Below are 18,559 nucleotides of genomic sequence, written 5' to 3' on the forward strand. Positions count from 1 at the left end.
GGATATGGTCTCTTTATATGGAGAATACTGACGGGATAACCCGGAATCATCCTTTGATTCCATCCTGCAGACATCCTCGTTTCTTCTTGAAACTTTGGGTGTATGTTTAATCCATCTTAAGTGTTACTAGAAGTTAGATACAAGTTTCATCTTGAAATCAACCAGACGGACTCTCCATATCAAATATCACATCATTCTCATGAAGAGTTGTCAGACTCGCGAGCTACAGAATGAAGACGACCATGCAAATCGAAATTATATTATGCACTTATCCAGTTCTGTTATTTTGTTTTACTTCTTTACTTATTGTAGTTTTGTTTGTCTACTTGATTTTTTGTAATAGATTCTTTATGTTAATGTATTGCATTTCAACTAAAAAAAAATGTCTATCTTAACAAAAAAAAAAAAAAAAAAAACTAAAACAAAATGTCTAGTGTCCACAAAGGGGCGAAATATCTTTTCTTTTTCTTCTTTACATGGCTCATATTTGAAAGTTGAGGCATAGACGAAAGGAAGAAGTTAAATTAGGTTTTTTTTTTCATTCCTTTTCATGTGTTAAATGAAGAAGATGAAATCTCTCTCTCTCTTTCTCTCCTCCATGAAAGATCCCAATTTTTCATAAAACCCTAAAAAGAATAATACGTCTTCAATAAAGTCCATTATGCACTTCCGCACCTTTAGTTATTCTCTCTGCAACTCAATCTGTCGCCATTTCAGTTCTCTACCTAGACTCCCAAAACTCCGCAAAATCCCTTACAAAAATCGAGCTAAAACCATTCTTGAAGCTCAACAAGTCTTAACTGATTATCTTCACACCACCAGATCTTTATCCTTCAACCACGCTGAACATATCAGTAAAAATTCCATTTTTTCTCTATCTGATTTGATCTCAAGAGTTGAATTCTCTTCTACCCATTTCTCTAGAAACTTTCAGAGGTTTCTTAGATATCACCCCATTAATGAGTTTGAGTTTTTCTTTGAGAGTATTGGGATTTCTCATTCTGAAGTTCAGAAATTCTTGCCTGCTCATGAATTTTTTTTATCTGAAGAAAAAACAATTATAAATGTTGCCCATGCTCTTTCTTCATTTGGGTTTCCTTGGATTAAGCTTGGAATACTGTATAAAGAAGAAATGTCGATTTTCGGTAAGAGCTCTGAAGCTTTAACTGCTAGGCTTTATGGGTTTAAGGGTTTTGGTTTTGATACTGTTTCTGTTGTTGGAATTTGTTTAGCTTTTCCATTTGTTTTGAATGGAAATGATGAATTCTGTAATGAGATTGATGTTTTGTTTGTTTTTCTTAAAAGGTTATTTCTTGATTTTGATTTGATAGCTTCTGTAGAGGGAAATGTGGAATCATTATATGAGATTTGTAGGAAAATTAGGTTTTTTTATGATCTTGGTTGTGACAAGGTAGAGTTGAGTGAGTTAATAGGTAGAAATCAAAATGTTATTATCCATTATTCTGAAGAAACTTTAGTAGAGAAGGTTGGATATTTTTGTAGATTGAATGCAAAGAAAGAAGATATAGGTTTGCTACTACTACGATGCCCCGAGATTCTAAATTTTGATTTGGAGGAACCTGAATTATCTGTGATGCCATTTTTGAAACAAGCTGGATTGAGTGATGAGAAACTAAACTCAATTACTGTTCAATACCCTTATGTTTTGGGGAAGAATAAGTTAGGAAATTTGCCTATGTTGATGAGAGCTTTGAAGCTTAATGATTGGCTTTTCGATAAGATTGTGAAAGGAGACCATCATTTATTAGCTAATTTTACTAGTAGTTCAAATGAAGACGAGGAGAAAGCTTTTAAAGATTGCGTTAAGAAGTTAAAGTCTACCAAGAACCATTATCATGCTATGGGTAAGTTGAACTTCTTGCACGGAATAGGGTTTGGGGAGAATCTCGCTACTATAAAGGCGTTATCTTACTTACATGGAACTGGAAGCGAGTTGCAGGAACGATTTGATTGTCTTCTTCAAGTAGGAATTGAATACTCCAAGCTTTGTAAGATTGTAAGCTTATGGCCTAAGATCCTAAACCAGAATACTGACATGCTTGAACAGAAGGTGGACTTCCTCTGTGAAGAAATGGGATGTTCTTTGGAGTATCTAGATGTATTTCCAGGATATCTATGTTTTGATCTAGATAACAGGATTAGACCCAGATATAGAATGCATATGTGGCTTACAGAAAAGGGTTTGAGTACGAGAAATTATTCCATTGCTAGCATACTTGCCACTTCTGAAAAGAGATTCATAGCTCGATTGCTTGGCATTCATCCAGCTCTTCCTAAACAATGGTTGGAGTGTTTCTCATCTAAAAACTACAATAACAGTCCCCAAATATCATAATTTTCCTGACGACATTTTTGAGCTCATTGTGATTATGGGTTTTTTAATTTCATATGGTTCACTTTTTCTAGATTTTCACTGATAGAGGTGAGTTCTTGTATTTGGGTTGTTCCGAAGACTACACTTCTAATTCATAGATGCTTCTAATCGACATTCTCTATAACAACGAAAATATTTTTGTATCCAAGATCTTGATTACGATTGAAGTATTTCTCTGTATTTTTTCCCAATTTGATGTGTCCCAGTGGAACACACAGAAGTGCTCAGAATTTCATTGCAGCTCTAGTTGTTCACGCGAGGTAATATCTCACCAGAAAGAACTTGCTGCTTATTCATTCTGATCCATCTTGAACCATATACATTTACAATTAATACCATTATCGACAGACTAGTCTAATTTATGTACAATATCATTACTCTCTCTTTGTAAGTGGTTTTTCTTGTAACATACATTGTCTGGTTATAATATTTGACGATTATACTTCTTCGAGTAGTACATTTTTTCGATTATAATTTATAATATAAACAGTTGAAATTGGTTGAGCAATTTATCACTGCTAAATTGCTAGTTCCGGTGCAACTTCAACCCCCATAAGTTGCAATTGGTGTCTCTTTTTCACTCAATCAGCGCCTATTTGTTGCTTGTCTCTGTCTTATAATCTTTGCCAGACTTACTGAGTACGACGCAGTATCAACTCGACAAGGACACCAAAGTTGATAAAACTTCCTAGATTTTGACTTGAAGGTTACATAATTATCAAGGTTGACGCAGGTTAAGTAATTCAATGGTCATTTGCAGGAGAGAAGTATACAGCAGCGATAAAATCATCGTACAAGTTAAAGAAGTTGAAAATCACAATATCTCTGCATTATGGAGACTAGGGTTTGAATCTTGGTGTTTTTCTGAAATATTAAAATTCAGAGAATTAAGTTGATTGTTTGGTAAAATCTGTCAATGTTTGGGATCAAGTGTATATATAAACTAATTTGATTGTAGTTATTTTGTAGGGCAGCGCTCTAGGGCAAGGACGTATGGTTCTTGGTTATGTAGACTTTGGTCGATCCGAGTTGACCCTAAGCTAAAAGACTGGGAGCCAATTTAATTTTCACCCCAAGAATAACAGGTTTAGGATTTACCTTTTAATCTTCTCCACTTCATTATCTTCACCAACAACACCACTATCTGTTATTGCTCTTTTTATCTGGCCTCTGACTTCTATCTTTGCTCGAACGGTCTCTCTTTGTCTCCCAAAAAACTTCATCTCTTCTTTCTTACTGTTCTGCAGAAACCAATGGTTCCCTTTTCTGGAATGTTCTTTGGTCATACGAAGGGGAGTCAAAGAATTTGGAATCGAAAATCTCGTGGGAGGTCTTCGATTGGGGGTCTTTGGGTTTCAAGTGAAACCCTTTATGAGGATTTTGCTTGAAACCCAATCCCCTTTCAAAACAAAGGGGATTCCGGTGACGGGGATCTTGTTTTTTATCTTGTTTTTCGGTTGGAACACGGAAAGCACATAGGGGGGCTTTGAGCTGACGGAGAGAGGAGTGCTGCGAGTTTGAGTAGAGGGTGCAGAAGGACAGAGAAATAAAAATGGCAGTGGTTGGAAGTCTGTGGTAGTGAAGATGATGAAGATGAAAATTAAAATGTAAACATGTTAATTCTTGGAGTGAAAATTAAGCTGTCTCCTGACTAAATTAAGGTCAACTCTAACATGGATGCTGCAAAGGGTTGGCCTATTATGGTTACCTAAGTTAAGACAAGAGGGGATACTAATAGAGCTAACCGAGCAACTCAGTCTAGGAAGAGATTATTGATATAATGAAATAATCCATAGGTAATAAGGCATGAAAAATAGGTTAGTTGGAACATCTCCTATGCAAAACTCAAAAAAAAAAATGACATGTGTGTTAAGTCTTAATTGAGGTTCTTTTTCTTGGATGGCCCTACGGACCATCTTCAATTCAAAAGACAACTTCAACGCAACACTCTAAATGGAGGACAAATAAGTCTTAGAGTTATTATTTAAGAGCTTATTAAATCATATTTAGCTGTGTAAAGTACAGAGGAGACACGTAAGGATTTTGTTATTCATAAGGTGATACACTACCCAAAATATTTTATTTACACTGTTTCTTTGCCAGTTTTAGTATGAAAATTACAATCAACTGAAAACTCATCAGAAACCTCAACCTCTCACAGTTCGTCAGTAGGCGGACTTAGGGGTGGGAATCGGTCCGGACCGGTCGGTATCGGACTCTAACTTCATCGAACCGGTCGACTCGGACATAAACTGTTGGTAACCACCTATTTACTCGGGCGGACTCGGACGGTCACTCTCAAGAATTCTTTGTCCATTGACCGTCCAAGACCGTTTATTTAACCGGTCCAGTCGGACACCGGACGGTCTCGGTCCGGACTTTCCAATAAATTTACTTAATTCAGAACTTTATTTTTATTACCACAAACAAAATTACTTACAAATGAAGATGTTTAGCCAAGAAATCAAAAGTAAATATAAAAAAGAAAAAACACAGTTGATCATCATTTGACAGGATATAATTAAGCCATGCACTAATGTTTGGTCTTCCAGAGGACTATATGGCTATAGCCAACGATCATCACATATTCATATGTCTATAAAATTCAACGGTCAACTTCTAAAAATGAGGACAGTTTAGTCGGTCAACCTATTCGGTCACTCGTAACGGTCGGTCAGCGGTCGGTCCTTCGACATAGAATTTTGACCGTGACCGTCCGCCAATTCTTTCAGGCCGGTCGGACAATGACCGTTATGATCATCAGGTGTCCATGGACACTTTTTATCTCGGTCGAACGGGTCGGATAGCGGTCTTCCGGATTTTTTTCCCACCCCTAGGCGGACTCTTTCTCTCTCAACTACTTTTACTTATTAAATGCATGTGTTTATGTCTAACTAATAGAGTTTTTTTTCTAGTGTCGCCTTGGAGAACGCCTTGAATCGGAGTCGCTCAATTTAGCCACATAGAAAAGAGATCCTCAACTAAGACTGAACACATAAGTCAGTAGAGTTTTTGTTTTGAGTTTTGCATTGGAGATGTCAGATGTTCTAACTCACCGGATCTTAAAATCTCAAACGATAATTCCTTTTTATTTTTTAACTATATTTCCAATTAAATTTAGGATTGAAACGTATGTCAAATGAAGTTATTTTAGAAATCTCCATTGAAGATACAAAAAAATATAGAAGTACTTTACTTTTCAAATAGAAAAATTCCAGACATATAGTAGAGTATTCCAAATCAATGGCCAGAACTGACAGTGGAATCGACAAATCATCTAGCCAATGATTTTGGGTTCTCCCTTTAACAGTCATGTTTTTTAGAATTTTTGATGTGTGATAGACAAGGAAAATTCCAGACATATACTAGAGAATTCTAAATCAATGGCCAGAATTGACAGTGGAATGGACAAATCATCTAGCCAATGATTTTGGGTTCTCCCTTTAATATACTTATTTTCCAAAATCATTTCCCTTCAATTCACTCTGACTTTTACCAGTAACCTTTATGCTCGTGTGACATGTCCACGAACACGTACGTGTTCTATCTCATTTTCAATTTTAAACCCTTTGAGTAATTCTACTCAGAAATAAGGGTATTTGAGTCATTTAGACTAATCTTTTGAAATGGGAGAAAAAGATGGGGGAAGTGGTGGGTGTTTTGAGTATATGGACGTAGAGGAAGTAACCGTTTAACCGCCACTCTCAAAATTCACACAAAAAAGTATTTGAAACCAAAAAATTTCCCCCATTTTCCCACTCCTAGACAGAGAAAGTTCCATATATAGAGAGAGAGATGATCATAAATGAACATATTTAAGTAGTGAAGTAATGGAAAGAAGGAATAGAGAAGAAGTAGTGATGAGAAAAGGGCCATGGATGGCTGAAGAAGATGAAATTTTAATGAATTATGTGAAGAAATATGGACCAAGAGATTGGAGCTCCATTCGATCCAAAGGCCTTTTACCAAGAACCGGTAAATCCTGTCGTTTACGTTGGGTTAATAAGCTTAAACCTAATTTAAAAACGTAAGTTCTTACAATCCTTATTGTTCATCATCATCTGTTTTCTATGTTCTTCAATTTTGTGTTCATGGGTTTCTTTTAATTTTCCATTTTGATTACTTTTTTATTACAAACCTATAACATTTTTAGTTGTTCTTTAGTTTTATGTTCATGGGTTGTTTTAGATTTTCTTGTTAGTTCATTTTTTTGACTTTAGGTTATTAAGATGTTACATTACTAAACTAGCGAATATTGTTCGATTACTAGTTCTAATTAGAAATGTGATAGCTAATGAAAATATGTTTTTTTGGTGGAAAATGATATGTACAAAAAAGTGGGTGCAAATTTTCAGCAGAAGAAGAGAGGATAGTAATTGAATTACAGGCAAGATTCGGGAACAAATGGGCGAGGATCGCTACGTATTTACAGGGAAGAACGGATAATGATGTGAAAAACTTTTGGAGTACTAGGCAGAAAAGGCTAGCAAGAATTCTCCAAACACCTTCACCAACACCTAAATCATCACACAAAAACAAACCTCCTGTTTTTCACCACCTTTCTCCTTTGGAGGTAATTGCATTTCTTTTTTTGCAACAATGCTAAACGGCCCGAAATTTGGGGCCGACCATGGGCTGAAAGGTGATGTAGCCGGCTTTAAGTGGTCTGACCGTTTCTCTCTTGACATATTGACCAATTGCGGCCGGCTACATCACTTTTCGGCCCTTAGTTGGTCCCAAACTTCGGGTCGTTGCTACTATGCTTAGTTTAACAACTAAATGTCATTTCAGGGTCCAAAACTGAATCCAATATCAATGGAAGAAGAAAGAGAAGAATCATCTTCAATGAATCAATATAGCCAAGCTTCCTCCTCTTATATGGGTAACCAAGAAGTAATCAAAATGATAGCATTGCCAGACCTAGTGAAGCCAAATATGGAACAAACAGTTTTACAAGAAAACCAGTTCCCTCATGAATCTCAAACCAAACAACTCAGTGATCCTAATCCACTTCAATATTCATTCCCACAAATACCTGAACTAGATCTTCCATTCTTATCTGAAAATCATCAACTTGATGATATAGATGTGTTTGGACATAGAATGGTTTCTGAAACTCAAAATCACTCAGGATTCTCAGTTGAGTTGCCATTTTTTGGTTTAGAAAATGTTGATGATAATAACAACATAAAAGTAGAATGTAAGAACCCTGCCACTCCGGATAGTTTCTTCGATGATTTTCCGACCGATATGTTTGACTATATCGAACCGTTGCCGACCTTGTCCGAGTGGTGAAGTGTTGTTAGTTGGAATTATGTTGTTTGTGTGTTTTTCTTTTTGTTGGAAGAGCTAGTTTACTGGTATGCTATAGTTTCTTTTATGTACAACTTATTTGCTTATATATTACTACTCATTCTAGGTTATGGACTGAATCAATATTATTATTGATATGTTTATTGGGTTTGGATTCATTATTTTGCATTCAATGAACTCATATGTGTATCTTTTCTATTATTTGATGTGGTTGATTTCCTAACTCTTTAGTACCTATTATATATATGTATTTCCTCACCCCATTTGGTTAGAGAAGGAATGATATGCTAGTAAACATTTGATATATGTTGACAAGGTATAGGGCTTTGTAAAACAAGGGTTACTTCCATCATTTTGCATTGTGGGGACTATTACATGTTAATTTGATAGGGAGACTCTGTATTCTTTATATCCCACTCAAAAGTAAGCTGACTAACCTTTTAGGGATAAATCCAATTTTAGCCCCTAAAGATCCACTAACTCACCAAAAATGATCTCTTAATGGGGATTATTCGTTCAGAACTTTTATCAGATCTTCATAGTTCTTAAGAACTTTTGTAAAACTAGCGTCAGGTATAGCTCCCTTTTGAACTTTTTTGTTCGTGAATTCAGTCAGCTTTTAACCGTTGACTAATTCTTTTCTTATTTACTCTTTTCAAACATTTTACTTTACTTATCTTTTCTCTTGGAGAAGGGTCGCCTATAAGGCAGGACATATCTCTGGCTGCATCAAAGAGGAAGAGCTGTTCTTTTAGTATAGGGAAAAATTTATCTGTTTGTTTATAAAACAACCCATAAAGTTGTTGGGACAAAAAACAGTTTTTCTTAAGCCATTAACCTATGTTCAATCCAAAAGAGGGTAGATAATCTTAAACCTAAACTGAATCTTATACACGAGCTACATTTCTTCATCTTCAGTTCAACTAGCTTATTTCTTAATTCACCATGGCATCATATCCATTCCAGTAATTTGAAGACGAATGAATTCTTAGGGGGTTCAAACTTGTTTAAGCAATTTGTCCATACTTCTTTCGTGAGATCTTGAGGCATCGATCATTAAAAACTTGTAACTAAGTTAGTAATGATGATAGACTTTACGTATTTTGTAGCTTTTGTCATGTTAATGGTGGGGATCTATATTAGAGTTTGGGTAGTTGTAGGCCTGTAAACAGTAGCTTATCGGATCAGATATTGGCATATCCGTATCCAATATCCAATAAGTTATCCGATAATTATCCGACGGATATTATAAATCAACATTCGAATCCGATAATATCAACGGATATCGGATGATATCCAATATCCGAAACAAAAAATAAAACTTTATATTTTAAGTTTAAATTTTTAACCATTAGATCTAAATAATAAATCTCAACCATGTATTTATATATTATTATTAATAAATTTTTATTATTTTTTTATATTACTTATCGAATACGGATATTTATCGGATCGGATATTGGTGTATCTGTATCCGATAAACAGATATCCGATAAGCAATATCCGAAATTATGGATATTTTCTTAAAATTCGAATACTGTTATGGATCGGATGTCGAATATTCGGATATCCATTGACAGACTTAGTTGTATTGGATGATTGTTGTTGCCGGAGAAAACTACAAGAACAAATGATGTACTAAATTTATTGCTACTTTTTTTTGTTATCAAGTTTTTTTATTTTGGAACCGTTTATTAAATTATCCGAGTAAGGCTCTCGTATAGGAAAAGCAACTACATAAGTTAACTCTCTTTAGTGCAGTTTCTATACCAAGTAACGCTCTTTCTGTACAAAGACCTTTTTTTCTTTCTATCTCTTCTTTCTCATCTCTTTCTTTCTTTCTTCTTCTTCCCCATCACTGGAATCCTCCCAAAATCCCAACGAATCTGGAACTTAGGAGGCAACTCAGATTAATTGGTTATCAGGTTTGGATCCCAAACGAATCGATGTCTAGGTTTGGATTCCAGACGAATTTCGTTCTAAGAAACCTAGTCGAACAGTTCGTGTGGGATCTAACAAATCCAGACGAATTGTTCGTCTAGATTTCCCTCCCAAATTCCAAATTCGTCTGGAATATCTGGGGGGATTCTGGGAAAGGGAAAACTTCCTTCCCAGATATTGTTGAGTTATGGTGTCTCTTAGTGTTCTAAGCGGAATCTCAGACATCTAATGTCTAAGACTAGTATCCCCATGGTCTCATGAGTAAGCTTAACATGAACTAAGTAAATAGAGATTGTTACCTTAATTGTTATTGCCCACGGACTTAAACGGTTGAATATAAGAAGACAAAGAGCTCCAATTGTAGCTCCTCTACTTGAGACACCGAGTAATCAACTTGATCTCCCACCTTTAAGTTTAGCTAGAACTTCAATGGTAGTTAGACGAAGAACTCCTTCTTCTTTAAACTAGATAGATAGTTGGGAATAGTTTTCTCTTTCTTTCTCTACTTGATGTTGTAGAGATAGGAATCCCCTTGAGAATTCTCCACACTCGGCCTTATTTTCTTCTACTAAGGGTCTTATATAGAATCTCAAAGTCAGATCCAATCAGGTTTCCTAAAAGACCAAAATAGAAGCAGAATAAGGGTTTTCCAGAAAATAGTTTCTATCTTTCTCTAGTTTATGGCATGGTCGACCACTTTGCCCTTAAGGCTAGGTCTGGCGGACCCCTCTTAGTGTGGTCGGCCAAGGCATGGCCGTCCCACTAATAGGCCTTAAATCCCTTTAAGTGCCCCAGCCCAAAACCCTATTGTTTCGGCGTTTTTACTCTCTTTTCCTTAGCCCTTTTGCTTGGCCTTTTGGACATATTTTTGGGTCTAACCCATGTTTACATGTCTCATCCCTCTAGTCATATCTTCCGATTAAGTCGAAACTCTTTGGTGTAACCCGATGGAGGATCCAGATGAAGTTAGCTGCGAATTGCCTTGTGATTCGACGATTGTAGTTGTTTTCTAGCTAAACACTATGATCCCTAAATCGTTCGGATTTGATGATCTTCTTCATAAATTTTTTTATCTGACAAATTGCTCTTATTGCATCTTTGGTCGAATGACATCTTCTTCAAATACTATAAAAGTTAGAGGGAGAGAGAAATGAGAGGGAAGAAGAAAGTGAGAGTGATGAGAAGAAGACAAAGATAGAGAGAATTAGAGAGTAATGAAAATAAATAGTAGGGTTATTTCTTGATTGCATCCCTGACGGGTGACCAAATTCCTACGTGGTCCCTAAAGTGTGAGAAATGCTGAGATGTCCGCCTTTTATGTTTTTCTTTGCATTGACTAAAAGGTCAAATTTTAACTTTTCAAGATTGTTCTTTTGTCTTTTTCTTCTCTTATTACTATTTTAGCCCCTAATATTTATCTCTCTTTACGTTTTATCTTCATCTTCCCTTTTCTCTCTAGGAAATACCTTCATTAATGGAGATTTTCTAGAAAAAAATCAAATTCTAAAAATCTTTAGGTGGTCATTTTGGTGCACTGGTCATCTTTAGGGTACCAAAATGGAACTATCCCTAACTTTGATTGGGGCGTGTGGTCTACAAGAAATCAACCGTCTTTATTTTCGAGTCAACTCTCTTTCTCTCTCTTGATAAATTTTTCTGCTTGATAGACGGTTGATTCCTATTTAGGTCCGGAGTAGATTTACTTTTGTAACTCTTCTATCATTTTTCTATTTGTATTTCTCGTTTGTTATTGAGCATGTAATGTTCAAATAAAACCAACAATATTTAAGTTTCATAAATTCTTTCATAAGATCTTTAATGGTCGAACTAGATTTTAGAGAATGAATTTCTAATCTGGATTAAGTTCAATTTTTAGACAATTAACATCAGTATAGGAGGAATTAATTCAGTTCATGTTACATTGTTGAAGAAACAAATTTATTAACTAATTACTACCACCAAGAAGACCTACGAACCAAATAAGACAATTCAAATGCCTCCCTCAGCCAGAAGCGGAGTCGGGAATTGAAGGAGGGACTAAAAGCTGAAGTTAATAAATATAAGAGCTTATAATAAAATTCTTAGTGGTGAAGATTAATTAATTATGTAACAACTCGTGCATTTTTTTTGAGTAAAACCATACTTTCATTCATAAGTGATAACAATCACGAAGTTACATGGTAGAATTCTTATTTCTCTCCTCAACTTCATGAGAGTTACATAAGATAAGTTCATAGAACTTTCGAATGTAAAGTGCCCCATGAAGGGACATAAATTTACATGACACAGACGGAAAGAAAAAGACCCTAAAGGTCGACAAAAAAGACCCCGAAGATCGAGAATGAAATGACCCTAAAGGTCGACAATAAAGAAATTATTATACTAATAATACAAATAAAATTGAAACTACTAAGAACTTTATCTTCTAGAGCGAAGATAAATCCGTCTTTCTTTTCTTTTCATCTTCATTGAAAATTCAAATCGAAATTGTTGTATGATTTTCCTTTTTCTTCCTATTCTGTATGACATCTTCGATTTGATGAAATTGAAGAAGAAACTCATGACGAACGAAGAACCATCATCATACCATATACCTCTTTTTCCCTGGAAAAAGGTGAAGAAAAAACAAAAGAAAAACTCTATTAATACTAAAAAAGAGGAACTCTCCTTCAAAAGTGAAGAAGATTCCGGCCCTAACGTCGGAAAACAACGGTGATACCCTGTGAAACTCTCTAGGAAACGGTTGTAAGAGGGGTTTATCCGGTGCTTTCCCCTGCTTGAAAACTCGTGCATTTAACGGTAATAGGTTTCCACAACGCCTGTAGATACCTTCTTTTCGATAAATCACATTTAGGTTTTACGGGTAAGGTGTTATCTAGGAATCTCTGAGTGTGCATGTACCGTGTGATTTCAGGAGAAAGTTAACACACATGGCGCAATATGGTGTGAAAATGAGCATCACCGCATGCACATCTAGGTGTAAGCTCAATCCAACATGATGCACGACATGAGCACTGACACTACAATATAGCGCACTCGGAGATCTAAATAACACTTTATCCATAAAATTGGGATGTGATCAACCACAACGACGTTAGCCAAAATAGATTTACCGCGCCCTATGAGCGTGGTGAAAAGCTAGTAAAAATAAATCCTTCTGTCCATTCTTAACGAGCTTCTGACGAACAACAAGCCATTAAGGGTCCACGCCAACACAAAACCTATTTTGAAGGCGTAGTCTCAGAGCATCTCCAATGCAACTACCAAATTGAAAACTGAAAGTGCCACCTAAGATTTTTTGAGTTCTTTAGGAAAAAACTCTCTCCAATGCAACACTCAATTTGGATCTCAAAATGACGTGGCACCATTTAATGTTGAGATATCTGAAGAGAGAAACTCAATATTTGAGATTTCTTTTGAGGATCTCAGTTGGCCACTCAATATTAAAAACAAATCTAGCCATCTAGGAAATGAGTGTGCTTCAATCTCTAAATCCCTCTTAAAATTTCCCTCAATTTCGTTAGTGTTAATGTTGCATATTACCCGCCTAACATCTATTGCATCCAACGGTGAGGACAATGTGATAGCAATATATTCTAATACTCCTTACAACATACAATACATCTTTCTAAAGACAACCTAAAAATAGTTTCATCATTTCCATCCTCTAAGATGTCCAAAGATTGAGAAAGAAAGAGATACAGATAGAAACAAATCGAGAAACCCTATTTTTCTTACTAATCTCCAGCTCCGACTTACTCTATCTTCGGAAACCCTAAAACCTAATATCTTCTAATCTTAATCTCTATCAGTTATGAAGCTGTTCTATCTTACCGGTTCTCCTCCCATATAAATTAAATCAAACCTAATTCGATTCAGAACAGAAGAAGAAGAAGAAGAAGAAGAAGAAGAAGAAATGACGAGGAAATGTTCTCATTGTAATCACAATGGACATAACTCAAGAACTTGTTCTAACAAAGTGGTTAAATTATTTGGAGTTCAAATTACAGAAGGATCTATAAGAAAAAGTGCTAGTATGGGGAATTTAACCCTTCATACTAGTTCTAGTAATGTTAATCATCATCATCATCATACTAATATCAACAATCATCCTGTTTCTCCTGGTGAAACTCCTGATCATCATTCCCCTATTGCTGATGGTTATGCCTCTGAGGATTTCGTTAAAGGGTCTTCTTCTAGCTGTCGAGAACGCAAGAAAGGTCAATACTTTTTCTTGATTTTTTCCCAATTATTTATCAAGTTTCAATATTTGTATTCATATTTCCTTTCAATTGATAACCTAGATTCTATTCAATTTTATTTAGGGGGTTCAAAAAAATTATGAAGTAGATAAGCTGATTGGTTAACTTGTTTTTCCTTATTACTATCTGCCTGTTGAAACTTTGTGGAGGTGTCTATAGGGTAATGGATGGAAAATGTTTATGTATCTTTTTATTTCGTGGGTTTTTTTGAATTGTCAGCGTGCCTCGAACTCGTATCCTTGACCTATGAGGTGGAAGACTAAACCTCTTACCACTCCAACCAAGGGTTGTTGGCTATTTCTTGGGGTTTTAGTTTTCAATTTTGGTTTTATACCCTCTTTGTTGAAACATGGATTCTAGTTATGCATTTTTTTCCGTCTAAAGACTCTTTGTGGGATTTTTAGGAGCACTATTGGGTGTTCATGCTCGTCGTGAAATCTTTCAATCATTTACTGACTTATAGATGATAAGGAGTAATGGGTCTGTAGAAATTAAGATGAAATTTCAAAGGTTTTTTTTTTCATTTTTAGGCGGTTGATTCAACTGTTCCATATATTGGTTCGTATTCCTCAATTGACGTAATGACATTAGGCATCTGCAGGAGAAGGTCTGAAAATAGAATATAGAGGGAGGGAGAGTGAGAAATGAGATTATGTGAAAAATGTATTTATTCACTTGTGTAATCAATGTTATAAAATTAAACCAAATTCTACCAAATTTTGATGCTAGCTACTGTTGGTTGGCATGTTACTAGTCACCGCCACTAACATAGGAATCCTCGAAATTCATTCCTTCGATTCAGATTAGTAAGATCTTATGAGGTTGGATGTACTTATCCATTTCGGTATTTATGTTCAAGCTTCATATTTTGAAGTTACCCCTATTATGTATCTGCAGGTACCCCATGGACTGAAGAGGAACACAGGCTGTTTCTACTTGGTCTACAGAAGCTTGGGAAAGGTGATTGGCGTGGGATATCACGCAGTTATGTCAAGTCCAGAACCCCTACTCAGGTGGCCAGTCATGCCCAAAAATATTTTATTCGACAATGCAACATGTCTAGGAGGAAAAGGCGGTCCAGCCTATTTGATATTATAGCTGATGAGGTAAGTTACTTTTGTGATATGAACTTATTGTTTAAGCTTTCTTAGTTATGGTACCAATATTTGTTCACTTTATGCTGTGGTCTTATCTCTGGTAAATCTTATGAACTTATCTACAGTTATTTCACAATGCCATGAATTTGGGGAAAAAGGTGAAAGTCATTTGAACCAAAATAACCTTACCTATTTTTTTTTTTCAAATCAACGTTGACTTCATTGAGAAAGAGACAGATGTTTTGACCTATGTAGCTAACACTAAACGTGATCTACAAAAATGAGAGGATGCTAGCCTATCTTACTAGTTACTACCTACCTTACTGCATCGCTGCATGGATAATAGGACAAGGGTGAAATGACGAGATTCCCTTGAAACGATGTGATTATCCCATTTGTCCTATTCAAATGCGGTAAGATAGGAAGTAAGGTGAGGAGTACCTGAGTCATCGTTATAACTTAAGGTGCCGTTTGTTTTATAGAATGTATTCTGTGTCTTGTTTAGTTGTTTTATGTTCTTTATCTTTCTAATGGAGCTAGATTTTTAAGCAAGTTTTCTATCCAATGGACTTTCAGCAAAAAATAGAACAACTCCTGAATTGGCGTGGATGACTTATGTTATGATCTGATTTTACCAGACAAGTAAATCCAAACAAGAGCTCAAATTATACAAGTGAACTACACATAAATACAACTCATTTAACTACAGCTCTTTATAAGAGAACAAACATCAACAAAAACTAAATATCTCTTAGAGCTCGGATAATGAATATTTACAAATATCTACGGCACATAAAGCAGCCAGAGTCGTCAATATAGGAAAAGAGAATTTCTTTTGAATGTGTTTTACAGGGAATGATTGTTTACGTTTCTCTTTTCTTTGGCCGAGTTAGATCACGATTGTATTCTGATATTGAAATTTATCTGCAGACAGAGGAAACTACTGAAGCTGCACCAGGCTTACCTATAAGCCACTCTCAAGCTGAAACTCAAAACAACTTGTTCCGGGTTCCGTCTATTGAAAAGGAATGTGAATCGATGGAGTCAAGGAATGGTAATACTGAAGAGCCTCTTCTTCCCAATTTAGTTGGGCCAGACTCCTGTTACCCGGTAATCTTTCCGGTGTATTACCCACCTGTCATTCCATTTTCTGTCCCATTGTGGCTGGGATATCCTCCAGAAACAACCGCTAAAGACAGTCACCATGTTGTTAAGCCTATGGCAACACATTCTCCGATAAATGTTAATGAGCTGGTTGGAATGTCGAAACTGAGCCTCGTCGATTCTCTCGGTGAAATGGGTCCATCGCCTTCTTCTCTATCACTTCAATTGCCCGAAGGTGACTCTACTAGGCAGTCGGCTTTCCATGCTAATCCTGCAACGAGAGTTACCTCAACTGTCAATTCAAGTGGCAGTCCGATTCATGCACTCTAATATATGCTTTTTAAAAGCGTTTTGTCCCGGTAAACTTCCCAATGATTTCTTGATACAGAGGATGAATAATGTACAGTTCTGGCTGATAATCTGCTCTTCATCTTTCTTATTTAATTTGTAGTTTGCACCAATAAGTTTGATTTTTAGAAAGTAACCAACTTAAACTTTTAGTTATGTCATCTGTTAAAAAATCTATATGTTTTAGAAAAGGGTATACATTTGAATTAGGATTATACTCTTGTTGCTTGTCGACATGTTCTATATGTTCTGAACTAGGATTCTACAGTTCGCTGGGTATTGAAGCAGAGCAGGGAAGCTATGGCTTCATAATTTTAAGTAGTGAAAAGCTGCATTTCAATGCATCTCTTCATTTAACCTAAATCTCTCCAAAACCCAAGAAGCTCCTCCATTTATGTGATAAATGTTTCGTGCTTCTTTTCATTTCTAATATGCATCAAATTTTCATCTGGTTTTGGTGAAAACAAAAATTAAGTTTGTGAATCACAACAAATGTGTGCAAGTTCAACCTTAAACTAAAAATGAGAACTGTGATTGCTCCCTCTTTCTTTGGTGGGAGATGAATAGGTGTAATAAGTATGTTCTGAACTGTTTTGCTCGAGTAATGATGGTTTTCATGAAGATTGAGACTAGAACATTATCAAATGGATTATGTAACGAGTCATTAAACTCTTTAGGGGTTTTCTAGTATATGACCCCATTTATTTAGCTATATTAGGACTAATTCCTAAAGACATTTTCGTTTAGGCGTTAACTCCCAAAGTCCATTTTCCCGTCAAATAGCCTTTATGTGAGGAGCATGTGAGTCACATGCTCGATCTCGGACCAAAATACCTTCGTCGTAATCCCACAGTTAGAAACATTTTTAGTATGTGACCCTCATTTATTTAGCTATATTAGGACTACACCCCTGACCAAAATACCACTTGGAGCTTCACAACTACCTATTTCTCGAGTATCTTCTTCATCTCAGCCATCAACTTCACAACCTGCAGTACATAAGGTAGATTGTCTAACCTACTTTTAGAGGAAACTAACGTGATGAAGGGTCTTGATCTAATCCCCCCTATTTGAAGTTATAGGAACATCATTCTCAGATTGCCTTTCACCCCCTCCAACGGTCGTAACCCGTCCTCTATAAAATCCAAACCCACGACATGTCATTCACCTTCACTTGGAAATCTTTGGATATCTTGGGAAGCAAGTGTTAGTCGACCAATTCCTACCATGACATATAAAACTCATGTATACAACTCATCATGTTTACAAACCCATCATGTTCTTGGATGGCCTAAACACCTGACCAATAGGTTTAGTTGGTTTCCTCCCAAAGTAGGTTAGACAACCTTCCCTATGTACTGCAGGTTGTGAAGTTGATAGCTGAGAGGAAGAAGATACTTGAGAAATAGGTGTTGTAAAGCTCTAAGTGGTATTTTGGTCTGAGAGTAGCCCTAATATAAGGACCATTATAGAACAAAAAAGGTGTGAAATTTTCTCAAAGAGAAAATCATCTCTCTCTTTCAGACAGCTAAGTGGGGAGAGATGGATTTTAGAGAAAATGCTCACAACGTGTCTATCTAGTCAAAAGAAGAATGATTCTTCTTCTCAACCTTCAATAAGGTCCTAGCTGACATTAAAAAAGGGAGATCAAGTCAACTTGCTCGGGTGTCTCAAGTGGAGGAACGACAATTGGAGCTCTCATCTTTCAGTTTCTAATTCATCTTCAGTTTTTGCATATGATCCCGGTAACTAGTGTTAAAGATAAGATGTTTGAGATTCCGCTTATAACACTAGGTGACACCAAAACCCAACACATTCAATTTAGAAATTCTAAGCGCCACAAGAATTTTTTGAGTTGTACCTTAAAACTTTTCTCTACTGGAACACTCAATTTGGATCCTAAGATAATGTGATGGTAGTCAAATAGAGATATCTCAAGAGGACACTCTATCTATAATTGTGCAACTCATCATTTTTAAGGGTTGGTGTTTCGGAGAAACAAAGAAATTTTCCAGGGTGCGAACTTTTGGGTGGAAACAAATAAAAAATCTGTAATCTTTTGTTTCCTCCAACCACCACCTACCCTTAGGCTGTTTCGC

General features: G+C 36.0%; 3 protein-coding genes across 3 annotated transcripts; all 3 read left to right on the top strand.

The window, feature by feature from the left end:
* The first annotated feature begins 431 nt into the window (after window positions 1–431).
* SHOT1 (Mitochondrial transcription termination factor family protein) lies at window positions 432–2,903 on the top strand. Its single transcript, XM_086643595.1, has one exon. The coding sequence runs from the start codon at window positions 662–664 to the stop codon at window positions 2,354–2,356; it is 1,695 nt and encodes a 564-aa protein (XP_086499721.1). The 5' UTR covers window positions 432–661; the 3' UTR covers window positions 2,357–2,903.
* Window positions 2,904–6,149: 3,246 nt separating this feature from the next.
* DUO1 (myb-like HTH transcriptional regulator family protein) lies at window positions 6,150–7,931 on the top strand. The gene is made up of 3 exons (XM_086642216.1): window positions 6,150–6,422; window positions 6,734–6,968; window positions 7,187–7,931. The coding sequence occupies exons 1-3, from the start codon at window positions 6,226–6,228 to the stop codon at window positions 7,688–7,690; spliced, it is 936 nt and encodes a 311-aa protein (XP_086498342.1). The 5' UTR covers window positions 6,150–6,225; the 3' UTR covers window positions 7,691–7,931.
* Window positions 7,932–13,267: 5,336 nt separating this feature from the next.
* LOC147536909 (myb-like transcription factor family protein) lies at window positions 13,268–16,675 on the top strand. The gene is made up of 3 exons (XM_086642138.1): window positions 13,268–13,869; window positions 14,809–15,017; window positions 15,939–16,675. Exons 1-3 carry the CDS (start codon window positions 13,566–13,568, stop codon window positions 16,440–16,442), a joined length of 1,017 nt encoding a protein of 338 aa, XP_086498264.1. The 5' UTR covers window positions 13,268–13,565; the 3' UTR covers window positions 16,443–16,675.
* The last annotated feature ends 1,884 nt before the right edge of the window (window positions 16,676–18,559 follow it).

Source organism: Eschscholzia californica, unplaced genomic scaffold (genome assembly GCF_041429995.1).
Source record: "Eschscholzia californica isolate CP2 unplaced genomic scaffold, dmEscCali1.0.p SCAF_5, whole genome shotgun sequence".
Classification (NCBI taxonomy): domain Eukaryota; kingdom Viridiplantae; phylum Streptophyta; class Magnoliopsida; order Ranunculales; family Papaveraceae; genus Eschscholzia; species Eschscholzia californica.